The sequence below is a fragment of the Panulirus ornatus genome, chromosome 11 (genome assembly GCF_036320965.1).
Source record: "Panulirus ornatus isolate Po-2019 chromosome 11, ASM3632096v1, whole genome shotgun sequence".
NCBI lineage: Eukaryota > Metazoa > Arthropoda > Malacostraca > Decapoda > Palinuridae > Panulirus > Panulirus ornatus.
The window spans coordinates 56,980,558-57,002,058 of NC_092234.1; the positions used below are offsets into that span (position 1 = coordinate 56,980,558).

A 21,501-nucleotide genomic window follows, 5' to 3' on the forward strand; every position below is an offset into this window, starting at 1 on the left:
GCCTCGCAACCATACAACATTGTTGGAACCACTATTCCTTCAAACATACCCATTTTTGCTTTCCGAGATAATGTTCTCGACTTCCACACATTCTTCAAGGCCCCCAGAATTTTCGCCCCCTCCCCCACCCTATGATCCACTTCCGCTTCCATGGTTCCATCCGCTGCCAGATCCACTCCCAGATATCTAAAACACTTCACTTCCTCCAGTTTTTCTCCATTCAAACTCACCTCCCAATTGACTTGACCCTCAACCCTACTGTACCTAATAACCTTGCTCTTATTCACATTTACTCTTAACTTTCTTCTTCCACACACTTTACCAAACTCAGTCACCAGCTTCTGCAGTTTCTCACATGAATCAGCCACCAGCGCTGTATCATCAGCGAACAACAACTGACTCACTTCCCAAGCTCTCTCATCCCCAACAGACTTCATACTTGCCCCTCTTTCCAAAACTCTTGCATTTACCTCCCTAACAACCCCATCCATAAACAAATTAAACAACCATGGAGACATCACACACCCCTGCCGCAAACCTACATTCACTGAGAACCAATCACTTTCCTCTCTTCCTACACGTACACATGCCTTACATCCTCGATAAAAACTTTTCACTGCTTCTAACAACTTTCCTCCCACACCATATATTCTTAATACCTTCCACAGAGCATCTCTATCAACTCTATCATATGCCTTCTCCAGATCCAGAAATGCTACATACAAATCCATTTGCTTTTCTAAGTATTTCTCACATACATTCTTCAAAGCAAACACCTGATCCACACATCCTCTACCACTTCTGAAACCACACTGCTCTTCCCCAATCTGATGCTCTGTACATGCCTTCACCCTCTCAATCAATACCCTCCCATATAATTTACCAGGAATACTCAACAAACTTATACCTCTGTAATTTGAGCATTCACTCTTATCCCCTTTGCCTTTGTACAATGGCACTATGCACGCATATATATATATATATATATATATATATATATATATATATATATATATTCTATCCCTGGGGATAGGGGAGAAAGAATACTTCCCACGCATTCCTCACGTGTCGTAGAAGGCGACTAAAGGGGACGGGAGCGAGGGGCTAGAAACCCTCCCCTCCTTGTATTTTAACTTTCTAAAAGGGGAAACAGAAGAAAGAGTCACGTGGGGAGTGCTAATCCTCCTCGAAGGCTCAGATTGAGGTGTCTAAATGTGTGTGGATGTAACCAAGATGAGAAAAAAGGAGAGATAGGTAGTATGTTTGAGGAAAGGAACCTGGATGTTTTGGCTCTGAGTGAAACGAAGCTCAAGGGTAAAGGGGAAGAGTGGTTTGGAAATGTCTTGGGAGTAAAGTCAGGGGTTAGTGAGAGGAAAAGAGCAAGGGAAGGAGTAGCACTACTCCTGAAACAGGAGTGGTGGGATTATGTGGTAGAGTGTAAGAAAGTAAACTCTAGATTCATATGGGTAAAACTGAAAGTTGATGGAGGGAGATGGGTGATTATTGGTGCATGAGAAGAAAGATCATGAGAGGCAAGTGTTTTGGGAGCAGCTGAATGAGTGTGTTAGCGGTTTTGATGCACAAGACCGGGTTATAGTGATGGGTGATTTGAATGCAAAGGTGAGTAATGTGGCAGTTGAGGGAATAATTGGTATACATGGGGTGTTCAGTGTTGTAAATGGAAATGGTGAAGAGCTTGTAGATTTATGTGCTGAAAAAGGACTGGTGATTGGGAATACCTGGTTTAAAAAGAGTGATATACAAAAGTATACATAAGTAAGTAGGAGAGATGGCCAGGGAGCATTATTGGATTACGTGTTAATTGACAGGCGCGCGAAAGAGAGACTTTTGGATGTTAATGTGCTGAGAGGTGCAACTGGAGGGATGTCTTATCATTATCTTGTGGAGGTGAAGGTGAAGATTTGTAGAGGTTTTCAGAAAAGAAGAGAGAATGTTGGGGTTAAGAGAGTGGTGAGAGTAAGTTAGCTCGGGAAGGAGACTTGTGTGAGGAAGTACCAGGAGAGACTGAGTACAGAATGGAAAAAGGTGAGAACAAAGGAGGTAAGGGGAGTGGGGGAGGAATGGGATGTATTTAGGGAAGCAGTGATGGCTTGCGCAAAAGATGCTTGTGGCATGAGAAGCGTGGAAGGTGGGCAGATTAGAAAGGGTAGTGAGTGGTGGGATGAAGAAGTAAGATTATTAGTGAAAGAGAAGAGAGGCATTTGGACAATTTTTGCAGGGAAATAATGCAAATGAGTGGGAGATGTATAAAAGAAAGAGGCAGGAGGTCAAGAGAAAGGTGCAAGAGGTGAAAAAGAGGGCAAATGAGAGTTGGAGTGAGAGAGTATCATTAAATTTTAGGGAGAATAAAAAGATGTTTTGGAAAGAGGTAAATAAAGTGCGTAAGACAAGGGAACAAATGGGAACTTCAGTGAAAGGGGCTAATGGGGAGATGATAACAAGTAGTGGTGATGTGAGAAGGAGATGGAGTGAGTATTTTGAAGGTTTGTTGAATGTGTTTGATGATAGAGTGGCAGATATAGGGTGTTTTGGTTGAGGTGGTGTGCAAAGTGAGAGGGTTACGGAGGATGATTTGGTAAACAGAGAAGAAATAGCAAAAGCTTTGCGGAAGATGAAAGCCGGCAAGGCAGCGGGTTTGGATGGTATTGCAGTGGAATTTATTAAAAAGGGGTGATTGTATTGTTGACTGGTTGGTAACGTTATTTAATGTATGTATGATTCATGGTGAGGTGCCTGAGGATTGGCGGAATGCTTGCATAGTGCCATTGTACAAAGGCAAAGGGGACAAAGGTGAGTGCTCCAATTACAGAGGTATAAGTTTATTGAGTATTCCTGGTAAATTATATGGAAGGGTATTGATTGAGAGGGTGAAGGCATGTACAGAGCATCAGATTGGGGAAGAGCAGTGTGGTTTCAGAAGTGGTAGAGGGTGTGTGGATCAGGTGTTTGCTTTGAAGAATGAGGTGAGAAATACTTAGAAAAGCAAATGGATTTGTATGTAGCATGTATGGATCTGGAGAAGGCATATGATAAGAGTTGATAGAGATGCTCTGTGGAAGGTATTAAGAATATATGGTGTGGGAGGCAAGTTGTTAGAAGCAGTGAAAAGTTTTTATCGAAGATGTAAGGCATGTGTATGAGTAGGAAGAGAGGACAGTGATTGGTTCTCAGTGAATGTAGGTTTGCGGCAGGGGTGTGTGATGTCTCCATGGTTGTTTAATTTATTTATGGATGGGGTTGTTAGGGAGGTGAATGCAAGAGTTTTGGAAAGAGGGGCAAGTATGCAGTCTGTTGTGGATGAGAGAGCTTGGGAAGGGAGTCAGTTTTTGTTCGCTGATGATACAGCGTTGGTGACTGAGTTTGGTAAAGTGTGTGAAAGAAGAAAGTTGAGAGTAAATGTGAATAAGAGCAAGGTTATTAGGTACAGTAGGGTTGAGGGTCAAGTCAATTGGGAGGTAAGTTTGAATGGAGAAAAACTGGAGGAGGTGAAGTGTTTTAGATATTTGGGAGTGGATTTGGCAGCGGATGAAACCATGGAAGCGGAAGTTAATCATAGAGTGGGGGAGGGGACGAAAATTCTGGGAGCCTTGAAGAATGTGTGGAAGTTGAGAAGATTATCTCGGAAAGCAAAAATGGGTATGTTTGAAGGAATAGTTGTTCCAACAATGTTGTATGGTTGTGAGGTGTAGGCTATGGATAGAGTTGTGCGGAGGAGGGTGGATGTGCTGGAAATGAGATTTTTGAGGACAATATGTGGTGTGAGGTGGTTTGATCAAGTAAGTAATAATAGGGTAAGAGAGATGTGGTTGAGAGAGCAGAAGAGGGTGTTTTAAAATGGTTTGGTCACATGGAGAGAATGAGTGAGAAAAGATTGACCAAGAGGATATATGTGTCAGAGGTGGAGGGAACGAGGAGAAGTGGGAGACCAAATTAGAGGTGGAAAGATGGAGTGAAAAAGATTTTGAGTGATTGGGGCCTGAACATGCAGGAGGGTGAAAGGCATGCAAGGAATAGAGTGAATTGGAACGATGTGGTATACCGGGGTCGACGTACTGTCAATGGATTGAACCAGGGCATGTGAAGCGTTTGGGGTAAACCATGGAAAGTTCTGTGGGGCCTGGATGTAGAAAGGGAGCTGTGGTTTCGGTGCATTATTACATGACAGCTAGAGACTTGAGTGTGAACGAATGGGGCCTTTGTTGTTTTTTCCTAGCGCTACCTCGCACACATGAGGGGGATGTTATTCCATGAGTGGTGAGGTGGCGATGGGAATAAATAAAGGCAGACTATGAATTATGTACATGTTTATATATGTATATGTCTGTGTATATATAGGTGTACATTGAGATGTATAGGTATGTATATTTGCGTGTGTGGATGTGTATGTATATACATGTGTATGTGGGTGGGTTGGGCCATTCTTTCATCTGTTTCCTTGCGCTACCTCGCTAACGCGGGAGACAGTGACAAAGCAAAATAAATAAATAATATATATTTTATTATATATATATATATATATATATATATATATATATATATATATATATATATATATATAATAAAGCAAAAAAAAAATATATATATATATATATGTGTGTGTGTGTGGTGTGAGGTGGTTTGATCGAGTAAGTAACGTAAGGGTAAGAGAGATGTGTGGAAATAAAAAGAGCGTGGTTGAGAGAGCAGAAGAGGATGTTTTGAAATGGTTTGGGCACATGGAGAGAATGAGTGAGGAAAGATTGACCAAGAGGATATAGGTGTCGGAGGTGGAGGGAAGGAGGAGAAGTGGGAGACCAAAATGGAGGTGGAAAGATGGAGTGAAAAAGATTTTGTGTGATCGGGGCCTGAACATGCAGGAGGGTGAAAGGAGGGCAAAGAATAGAGTGAATTGGATCGATGTGGTATACCGGGGTTGATGTGCTGTCAGTGGATTGAATCAGGGCATGTGAAGCGTGTGGGGTAAACCATGGAAAGCTGTATAGGTATGTATATTTGCGTGTGTGGACGTGTATGTATATACATGTGTATGGGGGTGGGTTGAGCCATTTCTTTCGTCTGTTTCCTTGCGCTACCTCGCAAACGCGTAGACAGCGACAAAGCAAAAAAAAATATATATATATATATATATATATATATATATATATATATATATATATATATATATATATATATATATATTCCCTGGGGATAGGGGAGAAAGAATACTTCCCACGTATTCCCTGCGTGTCGTAGAAGGCGACTAAAAGGGAAGGGAGCGGGGGGCTGGAAATCCTCCCCTCTCGTTTTTTTTTTAATTTTCCAAAAGAAGGAACAGAGAAGAGGGCCAGGTGAGGATATTCCCTCAAGTCCCAGTCCTCTGTTCTTAACGCTACCTCGCTATCGTGGGAAATGGCGAATAGTATGAAAAAAAAATGTATATATATATATATATATATATATATATATATATATATATATATATATATATATATATATATATATCATACAAACCTCCTACAGCCAGGATTGAACCTGGTACCCCTGTGTCATAGGCGGGAGGGCTACAGCTAGGATATGGGCCAGGCTGTAGGAGGTTTGTATGTTCTGTGAAAGTGTGCGTTCATATGTACTTTATTCGTGTATATATATATATATTTTTTTTTTTTTTGTTTTGTCGCCGTCTCCCGGGTTTGCGAGGTAGCGCAAGGAAACAGACGAAAGAAGTGGCCCAACCCACCCCCATACACATGTATATACATACGTCCACACACGCAAATATACATACCTACACAGCTTTCCATGGTTTACCCCAGACGCTTCACATGCCTTGATTCAATCCACTGACAGCACGTCAACCCCAGTATACCACATCGCTCCAACTCACTCTATTCCTTGCCCTCCTTTCACCCTCCTGCATGTTCAGGCCCCGATCACACAAAATCTTTTTCACTCCATCTTTCCACCTCCAATTTGGTCTCCCTCTTCTCCTCGTTCCCTCCACCTCCGACACATATATCCTCTTGGTCAATCTTTCCTCACTCATTCTCTCCATGTGACCAAACCATTTCAAAACACCCTCTTCTGCTCTCTCAACCACGCTCTTTTTATTTCCACACATCTCTCTTACCCTTACATTACTTACTTGATCAAACCACCTCACACCACACATTGTCCTCAAACATCTCATTTCCAGCACATCCATCCTCCTGCGCACAACTCTATCCATAGTCCACGCCTCGCAACCATACAACATTGTTGGAACCACTATTCCTTCAAACATACCCATTTTTGCTTTCCGAGATAATGTTCTCGACTTCCACACATTCTTCAAGGCTCCCAGAACTTTCGCCCCCTCCCCCACCCTATGATCCACTTCCGCTTCCATGGTTCCATCCACTGCCAGATCCACTCCCAGATATCTAAAACACTTCACTTCCTCCAGTTTTTCTCCATTCAAACTCACCTCCCAATTGAATTGACCCTCAACCCTACTGTACCTAATAACCTTGCTCTTATTCACATTTACTCTTAACTTTCTTCTTTCACACACTTTACCAAACTCAGTCACCAGCTTCTGCAGTTTCTCACATGAATCAGCCACCAGCGCTGTATCATCAGCGAACAACAACTGACTCACTTCCCAAGCTCTCTCATCCCCAACAGACTTCATACTTGCCCCTCTTTCCAAAACTCTTGCATTCACCTCCCTAACAACCCCATCCATAAACAAATTAAACAACCATGGAGACATCACACACCCCTGCCGCAAACCTACATTCACTGAGAACCAATCACTTTCCTCTCTTCCTACACGTACACATGCCTTACATCCTCGATAAAAACTTTTCACTGCTTCTAACAACTTGCCTCCCACACCATATATTCTTAATACCTTCCACAGAGCATCTCTATCAACTCTATCATATGCCTTCTCCAGATCCATAAATGCTACATACAAATCCATTTGCTTTTCTAAGTATTTCTCACATACATTCTTCAAAGCAAACACCTGATCCACACATCCTCTACCACTTCTGAAACCACATATATATATATATATATATATATATATATATATATATATATATATATATATATATATATATATATATATATATATATATTTATTGTACGTTGTCACTGTTGCAAGGGAACAGACGAAAGAATGGCCCAACCCACCCACATACACATGTATATACATACACGCCCCCACACATACATAGCTATACATTTCAATGTATACATACATATTTCATACACAGACAAATACATATATACACATGTACATATTCATACTTGCTGCCCTCAGCCATTCCCGTCACCACCTTGCCACACATGAAATGGCACCCCCCTCCCTCGCACATGTGCAAGGAAGCACTAGGAAATGACAACAAAGGCCACATTCGTTCACACTCAGTCTCTAGCTGTCATGTGTAGTCACCAAAACCACAGCTCCCTTTCCACATGTAGGCCACATAAAACTTTCCATGGTTTACCCCAGACACTTCAACATGCCCTGGTTCAATCCATTGACAGCATGTTGACCCTGGTATATGTTTTTCCAATTCACTCTTTCTTTTACGCCTTTCACCCTCCTGCATGTTCAGGCCCCGGTTGCTCAAAATCTTTTTCACTCCATTCTTCCACCTCCAATTTGCTCTCCCACTTCTCCTCGTTCCCTCCACCTCTGACACATATATCCTCTTTGTCAATCTTTCCTCACTCATTCTCTCCATGTGACCAAACGATTTCAATACACCCTCTTCCGCTCTCTCAACCACACTCTTTTTATTACTACACATCTCTCTTACCCTTTCATTACTTACTCGGCCAAACCACCTCACACCACATACTGTCCTCAAACATGTCATTTCCAACACATCCACCCTCCTCCGCACAACCTTATCTATATCACATGCCTTAGAACCATATAACATTGTTGGATCCACTATTCCTTCAAACTTACCCATTTTTGCTTTCTAAGATAATGTTCTCACCTTCTACATATTCTTCAACACTCCCAGAACCTTCATCCCTCTCCCACCCTGTGATTCACTTCCGCTTCCATGGTTCCCTCCGCTATTAAATTCACTCCCAGATATCTAAAACACTTCACTTCCTCCAGTTTTTCTCCATTCAAACTTACCTCCCAATTGACTTGTCCCTCAACCCTACTGTACCTAATAACCTTGCTCTTATTCACATTTACTCTCAGCTTTCTTCTTTCACACACTTTACCAAACTCAGTCACCAGCCTCTGCAGTTCCTCACCCAAATCAGCCACCAGCGCTGTATCATCAGCGAACAACAACTGACTCACTTCCCAAGCCCTCTCTCCAAATTCTTGCATTCATCTCCTTAACAATCCTATCCTTAAACAAATCAAACAAACATGAAGACATCATGCACCCTTCCCGCAAACTGACATTCACTGAAAACCAATCACTTTCCTCTCTTCCTACTCATACACATGCCTTACATCCTTGGTAAAAACTTTTCACTGCTTCTAGCAACTTACCTCCCACACCATATACTCTCAATACCTTTCACAGAGCATCTCTATCAACTCTATCATATGCCTTCTCCAGATCCATAAATGCTACATACAAATCCATTTGTTTTTCTAAGTATTTCTCTCATACATTCTTCAAAGCAAACACCTCATCCACACATCCTCTACCACTTATGAAACCACACTGCTCCTCCCCAGTCTGATGCTCTGTACATGCCTTCACCCTCTCGGTCAATACCCTCCCATATAATTTTCCAGGAATACTCAACAAAAATCATTCCTCTAATTTGAACACTCACCTTTATCCCCTTTTCCTTTGTACAATGGCACTATGCATGCATTCCGCCAATCCTCAGGTACTTCCCCACGAGTCATACATACATTGAATATCCTCACCAACCCATCAAACCAACCAATCAACAACACAGTCACCCCTTTTTTAATAAATTCACTGCATTACCATCCAAACCTGACGCCTTGCCGGCTTTGATCTTCCGCAAAGCCTTCATTACCTCTTCTCTGTTTACTAAACCATTCTCCTAGACCCTGTCACTTCGCACAGAACCTCGACCAAAACACCCTATATCTGTCACTCTATCATCTAACACATTCAACAGACCTTCAAAATACTCACATCTCCTCACATCACCACTACTTGTTATTACCTCCCCATTAGCCCCCTTTATCGATATTCCCATTTGTTCTCTTGTTTTACGTACTTTATTTACATCCTTCCAAAACATCTTTTTATTCTCCCTAAAATTTAATGATACTATCACACCCCAACTCTCATTTGCCCCCTTTTTCACCTCTTGCACTTTTCTCTTGACTTCCTGCCTCTTTCTTTTATACATCTCCCAGTCATTTGCACTATTTCCCTGCAAAAATTGTCCAAATGCCTCTCTCTTCTCATTCACTAATAATCTTACTTCATCCCACCACTCACTACCCTTTCTAATCTGCCCACCTCCCACCTTTCTCATGCCACAAGCATCTTTTGTGCAAGCCATCACTGCTTCCCTAAATACATCCCATTCCTCCCCCACTTCCCTTACCTCCTTTGCTCTCACTTTTTCCATTCTGCACTCAGTCTCTCCTATTACTTCCTCACACAAGTCTCCTTCCCAAGCTAACTTACTCTCACCACTCTCTTCACCCCAACATTCTCTCTTCTTTTCTGAAAACCTCTACAAATCTTCACCTTCGCCTCCACAAGATAATGATCAGACATCCCTCCGGTTGCAACTCTCAGCACATTAACATCAAAAAAATTCTCTTTCATGCGCCTATCAACACATAATCCAATAATGCTGTCTGACCATCTCTCCTACTTACATACGTATACTTATGTATATCTCTCTTTTTATACCAGGTATTCCCAATCACCATTCCTTTTCCAGCACACAAATCTACAAGCTCTTCACCATTTCCGTTTACAAAGCTGAACACCCCATGTACACCAATTATTCCTTCAACTGCCACATTACTCACCTTTGCATTCAAATCACCCATCACTATAACCCAGTCTCGTGCTTCAAAACTGCTGACACACTCACTCAGCTGCCCCCAAAACACTTGTCTCTCATGATCTTTCTTCTCATGCCCGGGTGTATAGGCACCAATAATCACCCTTAGCCAGGAACACTGACTGCTATATTGTTTGATGATATAACTATACTATAAGATATGCCTACTTTCCTTAGTTTGTTAATAAAACATTTGTCAAAAATCATGATACGGAATCCACTAAATTTTTGTTTAATATGTTCTATGTTTTAGCTGCATATTTATTCAACAGTGCCCATAACATCCATATTATCATGAGATATATTTTCAGTAAAAATCAACTTAGAGCAGTACTGCCTCAAGCTACGTAACTCGTATGACTATAGATATTTTCTAATAAACCATTACAATACAGCCATGATTATTTATGGTTTTATTGTCTGTTTCTTGGTCATCCATGCATTTTTCAAAATTATTAAAATATGCAGTTGCAAAATCACCTTGGTTCCTCTTTTTTGTATTATATGAGAATAATTAGTATCAAGTTAAAATATAATGAATTTCTTCATTTTAGACGTGGGATTTTCATGCAGACTATATCAAGCTAAGGACTTATAATGAAATAAGAAGTGTGAGTTTAAAAGTTACTTTATTTGAGAGTTGAAAATCCTTTGTCTTCCACATAGACAGGTTCACCTATTCCTGCCCTGAACACCAAAAGTATACATTACAGAAAGTAAGTTTTACAGGCACATCAAAAAGTTGTGCCATTGTAAGTGCAGGGTATTAAGAAGACTGTCATTAGTCATGTGCTTTTAGTATATAAAGGATAATTATTTTTACTTTTATACACATATAATGTGTGTATATACATAATGTTAGCAGGAAGGTTGCTTAGTCTGTAGGGCTCTAGCATCTCTGAATTATTAAGGGGAAGTAGTTTTTCACTTGTAAAAAACTTGAATATATTAGAGTGATATCTGGATAGTATCAAGGTTATACTTTAGAGGTTTGCAGCATGCAGATGGTGGATATGTAGTCCCATGTTTAAATTTACAATATCAGGAACCCCCTAGCTATGGTAAAGCACTGCTTGAGCAAGGGGAAACGATCCTTCTTTCTATAGTATCTTACAGTCTACACTTATGTGCCCCACAAACATGAAGATACCAGAAGCTCCAATTTTTGATAGGATTATATTCCTGGAAAACTTACAAGCTGGGGAACTGTAAATCAAGCAAATGAGACCCATCATATAGCTTGGGGAGTGGAGTTTATGTTCTAAGGGAATTTTTTCACATCAAACTCTTAAGTAAGGATATACATGAAACAGCTCTTAGTATACATTTAGATTATATTGAAAAACTTACCAGATTGTGGTGATAAGGGGTTTTGGTTGTAATGGAGTGGAGTGAGGTTTACTGGGAGGAAAAAGGAAGATAACTAGGCTTCCCTATTGCAACCCCCCCCCCCATATATGTATATATATTTTATTTTATTATACTTTGTCGATATCTCCCATATTAGTGAGGTAGTGCAAGGAAACAGACGAAAGAATGGCCCAACCCACCCACATACACATGTATATACATATATATATTCATACACAGACATATACATATATACACATGTACATAATTCATACTTGCTGCCTTTATTCATTTCCTTTGCCACCCCTCCACACATGAAATGACGACCCCCTCCCCCCGCATGCACGCAAGGTAGGAAAAGACAACAAAGGCCACATTTGTTCACACTGAAGTTTCTTGCAGTCATGTATAATGCACCTACACCACAGCTCCCTTTCCACATCCAGGCCCCACAAAACTTTCCATGGTTTACCAGATGCTTCACATGCCCTGGTTCAATCCATTGACAGCACGTCGACCCCGGTATACCACATTGTTCCAATTCACTTAATTCCTTGCATGCCTTTCACCCTCCTTCATGTTCAGGCCCCGATCGCTCAAAATCTTTTTCACTCCATCTTTCCACCTCCCAATTTGGTCTCCCATTTCTCCTCGTTCCCTCCACCTCTGACACACATATCCTCTTTGTCAATCTTTCCTCACTCACCCTAATGTTTGCATTTTTCTTAGTCAGGTGTTCAGGATGGCCCTAGTGCATTTTTAAGAATGAACTGTGCTTTTTTTTTAATGGCTAAATTTTAATGGCATAGTACTGTACTGAGGAGTGGCGGAATGCGTGCATTGTACAAAGGCAAAGGGGATAAGAGTGAGTGCTCAAATTACAGAGGTATAAGTTTGTTGAGTATTCCTGGTAAATTATATGGGAGGGTATTGATTGAGAGGGTGAAGGCATGTACAGAGCATCATATTGGGGAAGAGCAGTGTGGTTTCAGAAGTGGTAGAGGATGTGTGGATCAGGTGTTTGCTTTGAAGAATGTATGTGAGAAATACTTAGAAAAGCAAATGCATTTGTATGTAGCATTTATGGATCTGGAGAAGGCATATGATAGAGATGCTCTGTGGAAGGTATCAAGAATATACAGTGTGGGAGGCAAGTTGTTAGAAGCAGTGAAAAGTTTTTATCGAGGAAGTATGGCATGTGTACGTGTAGGAAGAGAGGAAAGTGATTGGTTCTCAGTGAATGTAGGTTTGTGGCAGGGGTGTGTGATGTCTCCATGGTTGTTTAATTTGTTTATGGATGGGGTTGTTAGGGAGGTAAATGTAAGAGTTTTGGAAAGAGGGGCAAGTATGAAGTCTGTTGGGGATGAGAGAGCTTGGGAAGTGAGTCAGTTGTTGTTTGCTGATGATACAGCGCTGATGGCTGATTCATGTGAGAAACTGCAGAAGCTGGTGACTGAGTTTGGTAAAGTGTGTGAAAGAAGAAAGTTAAGAGTAAATGTGAATAAGAGCAAGGTTATTAGGTACAGTAGGGTTGAGGGTCAAGTCAATTGGGAGGTAAGTTTGAATGGAGAAAAACTGGAGGAAGTAAAGTGTTTTAGATATCTGGGAGTGGATCTGGCAGCGGATGGAACCATGGAAGCGAAAGTGGATCATAGGGTGGGGGAGGGGGCAAAAATCCTGGGAGCCTTGAAGAATGTGTGGAAGTCGAGAACATTATCTCGGAAAGCAAAAATGGGTATGTTTGAAGGAATAGTGGTTCCAACAATGTTGTATGGTTGCGAGGCGTGGGCTATGGATAGAGTTGTGCGCAGGAGGATGGATGTGCTGGAAATGAGATGTTTGAGGACAATGTGTGGTGTGAGGTGGTTTGATCGAGTAAGTAACGTAAGGGTAAGAGAGATGTGTGGAAATAAAAAGAGCGTGGTTGAGAGAGCAGAAGAGGGTGTTTTGAAATGGTTTGGTTACTTGGAGAGAATGAGTGAGGAAAGATTGACCAAGAGGATATATGTGTCGGAGGTGGAGGGAACGAGGAGAAGTGGGAGACTAAATTGGAGGTGGAAAGATGGAGTGAAAAAGATTTTGTGTGATTGGGGCCTGAACATGCAGGAGGGTGAAAGGAGGGCAAGGAATAGAGTGAATTGGATCGATGTGGTATACCGGGGTTGACGTGCTGTCAGTGGATTGAATCAGGGCATGTGAAGCGTCTGGGGTAAACCATGGAAAGCTGTGTAGGTATGTATATTTGCGTGTGCGGACGTATGTATATACATGTGTATGGTGGTGGGTTGGGCCATTTCTTTTGTCTGTTTCCTTGCACTACCTCGCAAACGCGGGAGACAGCGTCAAAGCAAAAAAAAGTACTGTTCTACAACTGAATAAAAAGAGCCACTTCACCACTCATGAAAAATACATAAGGTGACCCAAGCCTTTCAATGAAAATGCCAAATCACAGGTAATGCTGACTTTACATAACTTCCTCAGCATTAACTCCTTGTAGAAGCATCAGGTGATCTTTGGTGCCTAGAACCCTTGCTAGTGAATGTCCTGGCTGGCATCCTTTTTTGAAAATAGGCTAGTCCCTTCCTCGTGAAACATTTGCTGAGCTGGGTATCCTCCTTCCTCAATATTTCATTGTATACCCAAGATACTATTCAACTGCTTAATTATCAGCACTGGCAGCCTTACCAGTCCTGTAGATGTGTATGCAAACTATGATGAAATGATGCCCCAAAAGTTTCCTTCTGACTCGTCTCACCTGATTCACCCTTCAAGTCATTAAATAATGCCTTGTCCTTCTTCCTAGTAATCCTAGCCATCATGGTAACTTCCTTGATTCTGGTTTTTGATTCAATTGCTCAACATATTTTCCATCTCCTTCACTACATGGCTCCTCTTGCACAGTTAATGGAGTCCCAGACACAAATTAGTCTAATTCCATGTTTTTCTTGAGTGGCCATAGTTGAAAAAGTGAGACTCATGGTCTTGGCTAAAGCCATGAGTTTCTGACCATCATAGCAATTTGCAATTTTTCAGAACCAAAGCGATAGCCTAACATAAGGAATGCTTTGAGTAACTTTAACACTCCTTGCAGACATACTGAAATAACTGCATTTGCTGTGAAATTGATAAATAATGGGGAAACAGGTAGATAAACCAAGGTGATATCAGATGTTACCCTACGTGTGTTCGTGCTCACAGGCTGACCAGTGGATGGGATGCAAATTGAAGCATATTTTGCCTATGGCTGGAATGTGGTTCAAAGTACTGTTTTGAAATCATTATAAAATGCATGATATGAAAAATGCCTTGAAATGTCCTGACATATTTATTATTAAGGCAAAATAGAATTTTATATATTAAAATATGTAGACTTTCTTTCACAAATCTGTCACATCAGTGAGCTCTTACATGTCATTTGTTTGATCCTAAACCTTAATCCTCACTCATCTTTTTTACTAATAATTAGGGATGCATTAATTCAAAGTGCAACCAAGGGCTGAAAGTATACATCAAGATAAAAGGTGGAAGAGGAGGGAATGGCTGCATGAACATGAGTGGTGCATAAAGACAGCCTTATGGTCATACTTTTTTCACAGCTTCAGTTTTTAAGCAAATTTTGATAATTGTATGGTGTTTTTGGTTATCTGGCACTATCAAATCACTAAGGTTGGACTGTACAATGGCTACCTGGTAAAATAATCTTTATTCAGTTCTTTAAAATATTTGTGTGTCATTTTGAATGGATAGAATTTAAGAATTTTTTTCTTTTCATGTTTTAGAGTACTACGTGGAATGGAATGGCATCAAGGCTCGGGTAATCCGCCCTGACGTTGAATGTGTCAATGGAGTGGTTCATGTCATAGATCAAGTTTTGATGTTGAATCGTGACGTCACTGTGTCTGGGTCTGCTATGCCTGCTGTTACTGGAATGGCTACTCTTATTGCTACTTTTGTCACAGTTGCCTTTGCTCGTGCTCTTCACCACTGAAAACAAAAAGGAGGAAGCAGTAATATTACACATACACAAATTAAAAAGTCTCTGAATATTCCTGTAACTTCCTTCACAACTCTGGTTAAAGACTTTATTACAGGATGTTCACAGCAACATCAGACAGATTTCAGTGAGTTCAAGATACTCCTGTCTAGTACTTCCAGTACTATTAACAAGTATCTGATATAGACATTAACAGAAAAAAAAAAAACCGTGTTAAATAAAAGAGTAAAAAGCACTTGGCTTTTCTCAAAGCCTTTCATATTAGTCAGACATGTCAATTACAGTTAAAAAGATGATAAAAGTACATCAAAAGGACTAATTATGTAATAATTCCCAGATATTCAGTATTCTCATAAACAAAATTATTTCCAGGATTACCAAACTTACTGTTTAGACCGTTAAATATGATGAGATATTTGACAAATTTATTGACCTGAAATTGAAAAAAATGACTTTTAAGATCTCATCGTGCTCTCATTGATTGTATGATAAGCATTAGGATTTTCATATACAAAATCTGTTAATATACATGTTATGTGATAAAATCTTATAATATACTGGTATGCTTATAAAAATATGGCATTTAACTGTATCTGAACCCATCTTAATTGGATATAGATAATCATTCACCAAAAACCTCCAATGCTAAATTTAGTACTCTATCATGCATATCTAAGATACCATGACCAAACTAATGATGGTATAATGTTCCTTTCAAACTTTTGAATCTTATATAATGTATTATCTGCATGAAGAGCTGATGTGTAATAACCCTGCTAAAACATCTAGTACTATGTATCACAAAAACCACAGCTAGAACCTATTGTTGTTGTTCCAACTTGTCAGGGTATTATAAAAAGAATTATTGTGGGTAATGTAAAGATACTTGGATGCATAAAACTGCCATGTATAATAAGCTTGTATAGATTTTCAGCATATGCATTTTATTTATAAAGTTTCTAAAAATGACAGAACTTGAATCAAAGCTTCACTAAGTACATTTCAGATGCAATAATCAAACCAATGTAGAATCACATGCTGGCTCTTACAAGTTATGTACTGTCAGGTCATAAATTACTTTTACCCCTTCAGTGTTGAACACTTTGACAACCCGGTGAAAAATACCAAACAAAGCTCTTGCATCTGGGTCCACATTAGTAGCTCTGCTTTCCTCATATAGGAATATGTAAAACCACTAGTGACTGTTTCTGTAGCTTGCATAATACAATGGTGTCACAGTCGTTTCCTATCAGTATCAAGACAACAGGAGAGGTGGTGTTCACTTTGAAATCCATGAATCATAATACAATGGTGTCACAGTCATGTTTCTTATCAGTATCAAGACAACAGGAGAGGTGGTGTTCACTTTGAAATCCATCATTCATGGGCCACATGCACAGTGAAAGTATATGTGGTCTTAGAATCTTTAACACATGAAGATGGTGTTAAAGATTTTTTGGTTGGTGTTGACAGCCTTAATGACCCTAGCAGTTAATAGGCCTGAAGCCCAACCAATCAACTACCAACCATCAAACATAGAGGTAAAAGTAATTTTTGGTCTGATCGTACATTTTACAGTCATTTAATGTAGCTTTGAATTGAGTTAAGCTTACAAATATTGAGTAATAATTATATAATGTATTTATTTGTAATTTTAAGCAAAATTTTATTTAATCAGAGGTACATTTTACACTAGCAAGAGTGTACGCATGGATATTAATCTCAAATACTTGTATATATTCACTGAAGCCAGTTTCAGATGAGAAGGGCTGTGGTCTATAAGTCACAAAAAGCAGAAGGTTAGATTTCCTAACCTAAAACACATGAAGGAAAAGCGAATTTGAATTACTACTGTAAGAATAAATCATAATGAATTACTTGTGTATGTCAGAAGTATATTTTCTCCATTTTATTATCAAATTGTATCCTTGAAGTCCACAAAATAGGAAACATATATCATTGGCATTCAGCCACTGATAGCTGGAGATTACTCAGTACAAGAACTTTTTCTTGCTCTTTTCAATGTTCTTTCCACTTTCCGCCTGTTTGCCTTAAAAGTGGAAGAATCAATTGTTTGAACATCAATAGGGTTTCTTCATTCATGATACACAGACATGTTTCCCTCACTCTTCAAATAGATATACCTTGTACAGTTTGATCTTCAAGCAGTTCATCAATACGTAAATGCCTCATTTATTTTAGTATGATCATTTACATAGTTTCAACATAATGTTTTGGTTGGTGTATCAATTTTCACTGACAGTAAAGAGATTTAATGGAAAACAGTTTTTGGTGATCTAGTCAGTAATAAGAAGTATGGAGACCACCACAACCATTACAGGAAAAATATGGTCTTAACATTACATATAAACATGATTGTTGCATACCCAATCATACAAACTTTTGTACCAAATGTATATTTGATTACATTAAAAATATGTATAATCTTATTACAAATATATATATATATATATATATATATATATATATATATATATATATATATATCCTAGTGCTACCTTGCACGCATGCAGGGGTGCCATTTCATGTATGGCGGGGTGGCGACAGGAATGGATGAAGGTAGCAAGTATGAATATGTACGTGTGTATATATGTATATGTCTGTGTATGTATATGTATGTATACGTTGTAATGAATAGGTATGTATATGTGCATGTATGTATATACATGTGAATGTGGGTGGGTTAGGCCATTCTTTCGTCTGTTTCCTTGCGCTACCTCACTAATGCAGCAGACAGTGACAAAGTATAATAAAATAAATAAAATATATATATATATATATATATATATATATATATATATATATATATATATATATATATATATATGCAGAATAATTCAGACACTGAAGCCTTAAAAGCTTTAGAGCTAATACAAATGACCAGCTTGATAAATTGGACTGTGTACTCTACAGAAAATTTTTCTTTTTTACTATAGCTGGGAAGTTAACATCTTTACACCAAGATTGTCATTTCTTAAACTTATGAGGCATCTATGTCATTGATCATTTGGTGTGTTTTATATATTTGAAGAGTTCATTTAGTTTTTATTATATCCCCTTTCACATTACAGATGTTACCTCATGAGTATTTGTTCTTATACTATTATTGCTACTTTATTTTGGTATTTGAGAACTCTTACATAGTGACCTGTATATCAGTTGCTTGATTTGTTATTTGATTACATCACTTTGATGTAAAGAAAATACACTATATCTGTTGTGATTATGATTTTCCAAGGTAATTCTGAACCAGAGGCATCATTTTTTCTGTACATAGGACTGTTTGATGTTGAGTGTGTCTTGTAGAACCATGTAGGAATGTTGCAGCCTATCTAGTGGAAGTGTCTATGAGAGAAGAGAAAATGTGTTCTGTGTGTCTTCAGTGCTGTTCAAAAGAATCATTTTCATGCAAAATGCGATGCCCAGTGTTAGTGTTACAAGTTTTATGTAAATTATATGTATTGTCCTCTCAGAGATCTCTGTACAGTAGGACACTCATCCAGTGTGGATTGATACATTATGGGTTGATACACTCTGACTTTGTAGGTGATGAGTGTAAAGGTGTTAAGGGTGTATGCAATCATCCCAAAGAAGGTCATTCATCATCAGTTGGACATAGTCTTTATTACTGCTCATCACTTAGCAAGGTCTTCAGCATCTTACAGGTACTGTTGAGCATTATTAGGTAATAGAAATACAGATATGGAGTATTTCACAGCTCTGTTAATAGCTCTGGTTTCTGTGGGTTACACCATAACTATATGTCTGTAACCAGGAATGATGCATTTCATTTTCAGCCTTGGTAAATTTGGCACTCTGCACTTTGAGAATACTTTCTTAAGATTGTCCTAAGAAAGATTTAAGCTGTAATGGTAACTTTGCCTTCTTTCTTCCATCGTCTGATGAGCTTTGCTGAGCAGGATTTTATTTCCCTTTTCAACTACAATAGTAGGTAAAACAGCTTCCACTTTTCAAATTCTATTAGTAATGGGCAACTTCAGATAAATCCTTAGTTTGAAATCTTTTGTATAAATGAACAAGCTAAATATGAATCCTTGAAATTTTATCTAATGCTTGTTGTCACTCACTCAACACTTATGATGGAATGGAAGTTGGCATTTCTGCCTAACTTTTACATAGTGATTATTTATGATGTAAGTGTAGAAATCTATCACGTATGTTAGGAGATTATTTTGATGTCAAGTCAGTTAATTGATAAATAAATAAAGATGAATCTCCTGAGCCTTGATTTATACTTTTAATTACAGCTTTTTTAACCAAATGTACATACTGTGGTACATGAGAAAGGCCATGTTCTAGAGAAATCATTTACCCTAACTAAAATTTAACCATTAACATACAGAGATGTAATTGCAGAATGGATAAAGGGTACAAAAAGGTGGTAGTAAAGGTAATATATTCTGCTGTGAAAGTAGCAGAGACATTTAAGTTTGGTACTTATCATATCTGAGTGAAACATTACCCTTCACCTATCCATCATTTTCAAGGTACTTCTCAAAAATGTTCCTTAGTGGTTTATTATGCTATTGTATATGATGATTTATCTTCTTGTAATGGTATTAGGTTTATTCTTCTTTTGTACATGGGTTTGTCTTTTTGAATGCCAAATAGCTTAATAATCATAGGTAAATGTTTTCAAGTTTTAGAAGCCTTCAATTTAAAAAAGGTAAGTTTAGTTAATTCTGATGTAATTATGTTTTAGTATATTTTAGAGTACCATAGCCCAAAATTAACCTGGAATAATGAGGACAAAGAGAATAAATTACAAGCATTCTGTTCATTATGATGCTTGATTTAGTACACAAACTATGTAATAATTACAATTCTAAGGTAAAGTACTGGACTAGGGGAACAAGAAAAATAATTTATGGCTTTGGAAGAGATGACAAATTTTGGTGGGGACATGACTTGGAGCATTAGTTTTAATACTAAGCTTACAAATGGTGATAATCGAGAGAGTTTGATGTATGGGGAAAAAATGGTATAAAATAAAGAGAAATACTTTAAGGAATCATCAGAACCTATGAAAACCTCTCCTAACTTCCCTAGCAACCTAATTTTGCTTAATTCATGTTATTTGAAAAAATGTGTATGTTATGTTCTACTAGTGTATTTACTTCCTCCAGGTGCAAATAACTAATATGGTGAAAGGAAGATAATGATTTGGTATATTTCGACTAAGAACCTTAGGTTCTATGTGAGGTTAGGTAAGGTTTTATTACACTCTGATAGTGTACACTAGTGATTCACTTAACATACCCTAGTTTTCACTTATCACAGTATCCTTTCTCACAGGTAATGGAGAAGCATATTTACATGGACAGGATATTTCAAATTTTAACATCTTTGAACTGTATCATTCTTTAGCCATCACTTGTTGAAAATCATTATATTGAACATTATTTCCTCCCAACAATCTTGGAAGTGCTATTGTACACTAAAAAATGTTTATAAACTAAGAAAAGACCAACACAGACTAACACAACATACATAATTCAAAAATAATCATTTGTATTTCAAGCACCAACAATGATTATATGTGATGAAAGCAGTGACATTAGAAAATACATTTTTTTTCATATTTGTGCACTGTTTCCCATGATAACGAGGTAGCACCAGTAGACACCAAGAATGGCCTCATTCACTCACATCCACTCAAGTTGTCATGTATAATACACCAAAACAGCCCCCTCTCCACAACCAGGCCCCACAGACCTATCTCTGATTTCCCCTTACTGATTTTACACCCTGATTCAGCTTAATAGCAGCATGTTGCTTCTTGGGCTCCACATCTCTCCAATTTGCTCAATCCCATGCAAGTCCAACACCCTCCTGCATGTTCAGACTGTGAACATTCAAGACCTACCTCTTAAATTACATTCTTCATCCTCCACTTGGTTTTCCACCTTTTTCTTGTGCCCTCCACTTCTGACCTCCTGAGGTATATTTAGGTCCATGTTTTGGGTCAATAGGGTTTTGATATCCTGAGTGACGTAAGTATTGATGAGGTGTTGCAGGAAGCAGCTGCCTGATCATGCAGTCTGATTAGCTAGAAGTCTCACCTACGCCCAGGCAGG

The 21,501-nt window shown here is 38.8% G+C and overlaps 1 protein-coding gene and 1 long non-coding RNA gene across 9 annotated transcripts in view; one reads left to right on the forward strand and one right to left on the reverse strand.

Annotated features, from left to right (window-relative positions):
* Positions 1-19,652, forward strand: part of Fas1 (fasciclin 1) — a 541,608-nt gene extending 521,956 nt beyond the window's left edge. For all 8 annotated transcript variants that reach the window (XM_071667107.1, XM_071667100.1, XM_071667104.1 and 5 more), the window contains one exon: positions 15,168-19,652. In XM_071667107.1, the coding sequence (XP_071523208.1) occupies positions 15,168-15,376 (209 nt within the window). In that variant the 3' untranslated portion in view covers positions 15,377-19,652. The remainder of the gene's footprint in view (positions 1-15,167) is intronic.
* The window catches only part of LOC139751557 (uncharacterized), a 29,404-nt gene continuing 22,602 nt past the window's right edge, over positions 14,700-21,501 (reverse strand). The window contains exon 2 of the long non-coding RNA XR_011713363.1: positions 14,700-15,372. This is a non-coding gene — a long non-coding RNA (uncharacterized lncRNA). The remainder of the gene's footprint in view (positions 15,373-21,501) is intronic.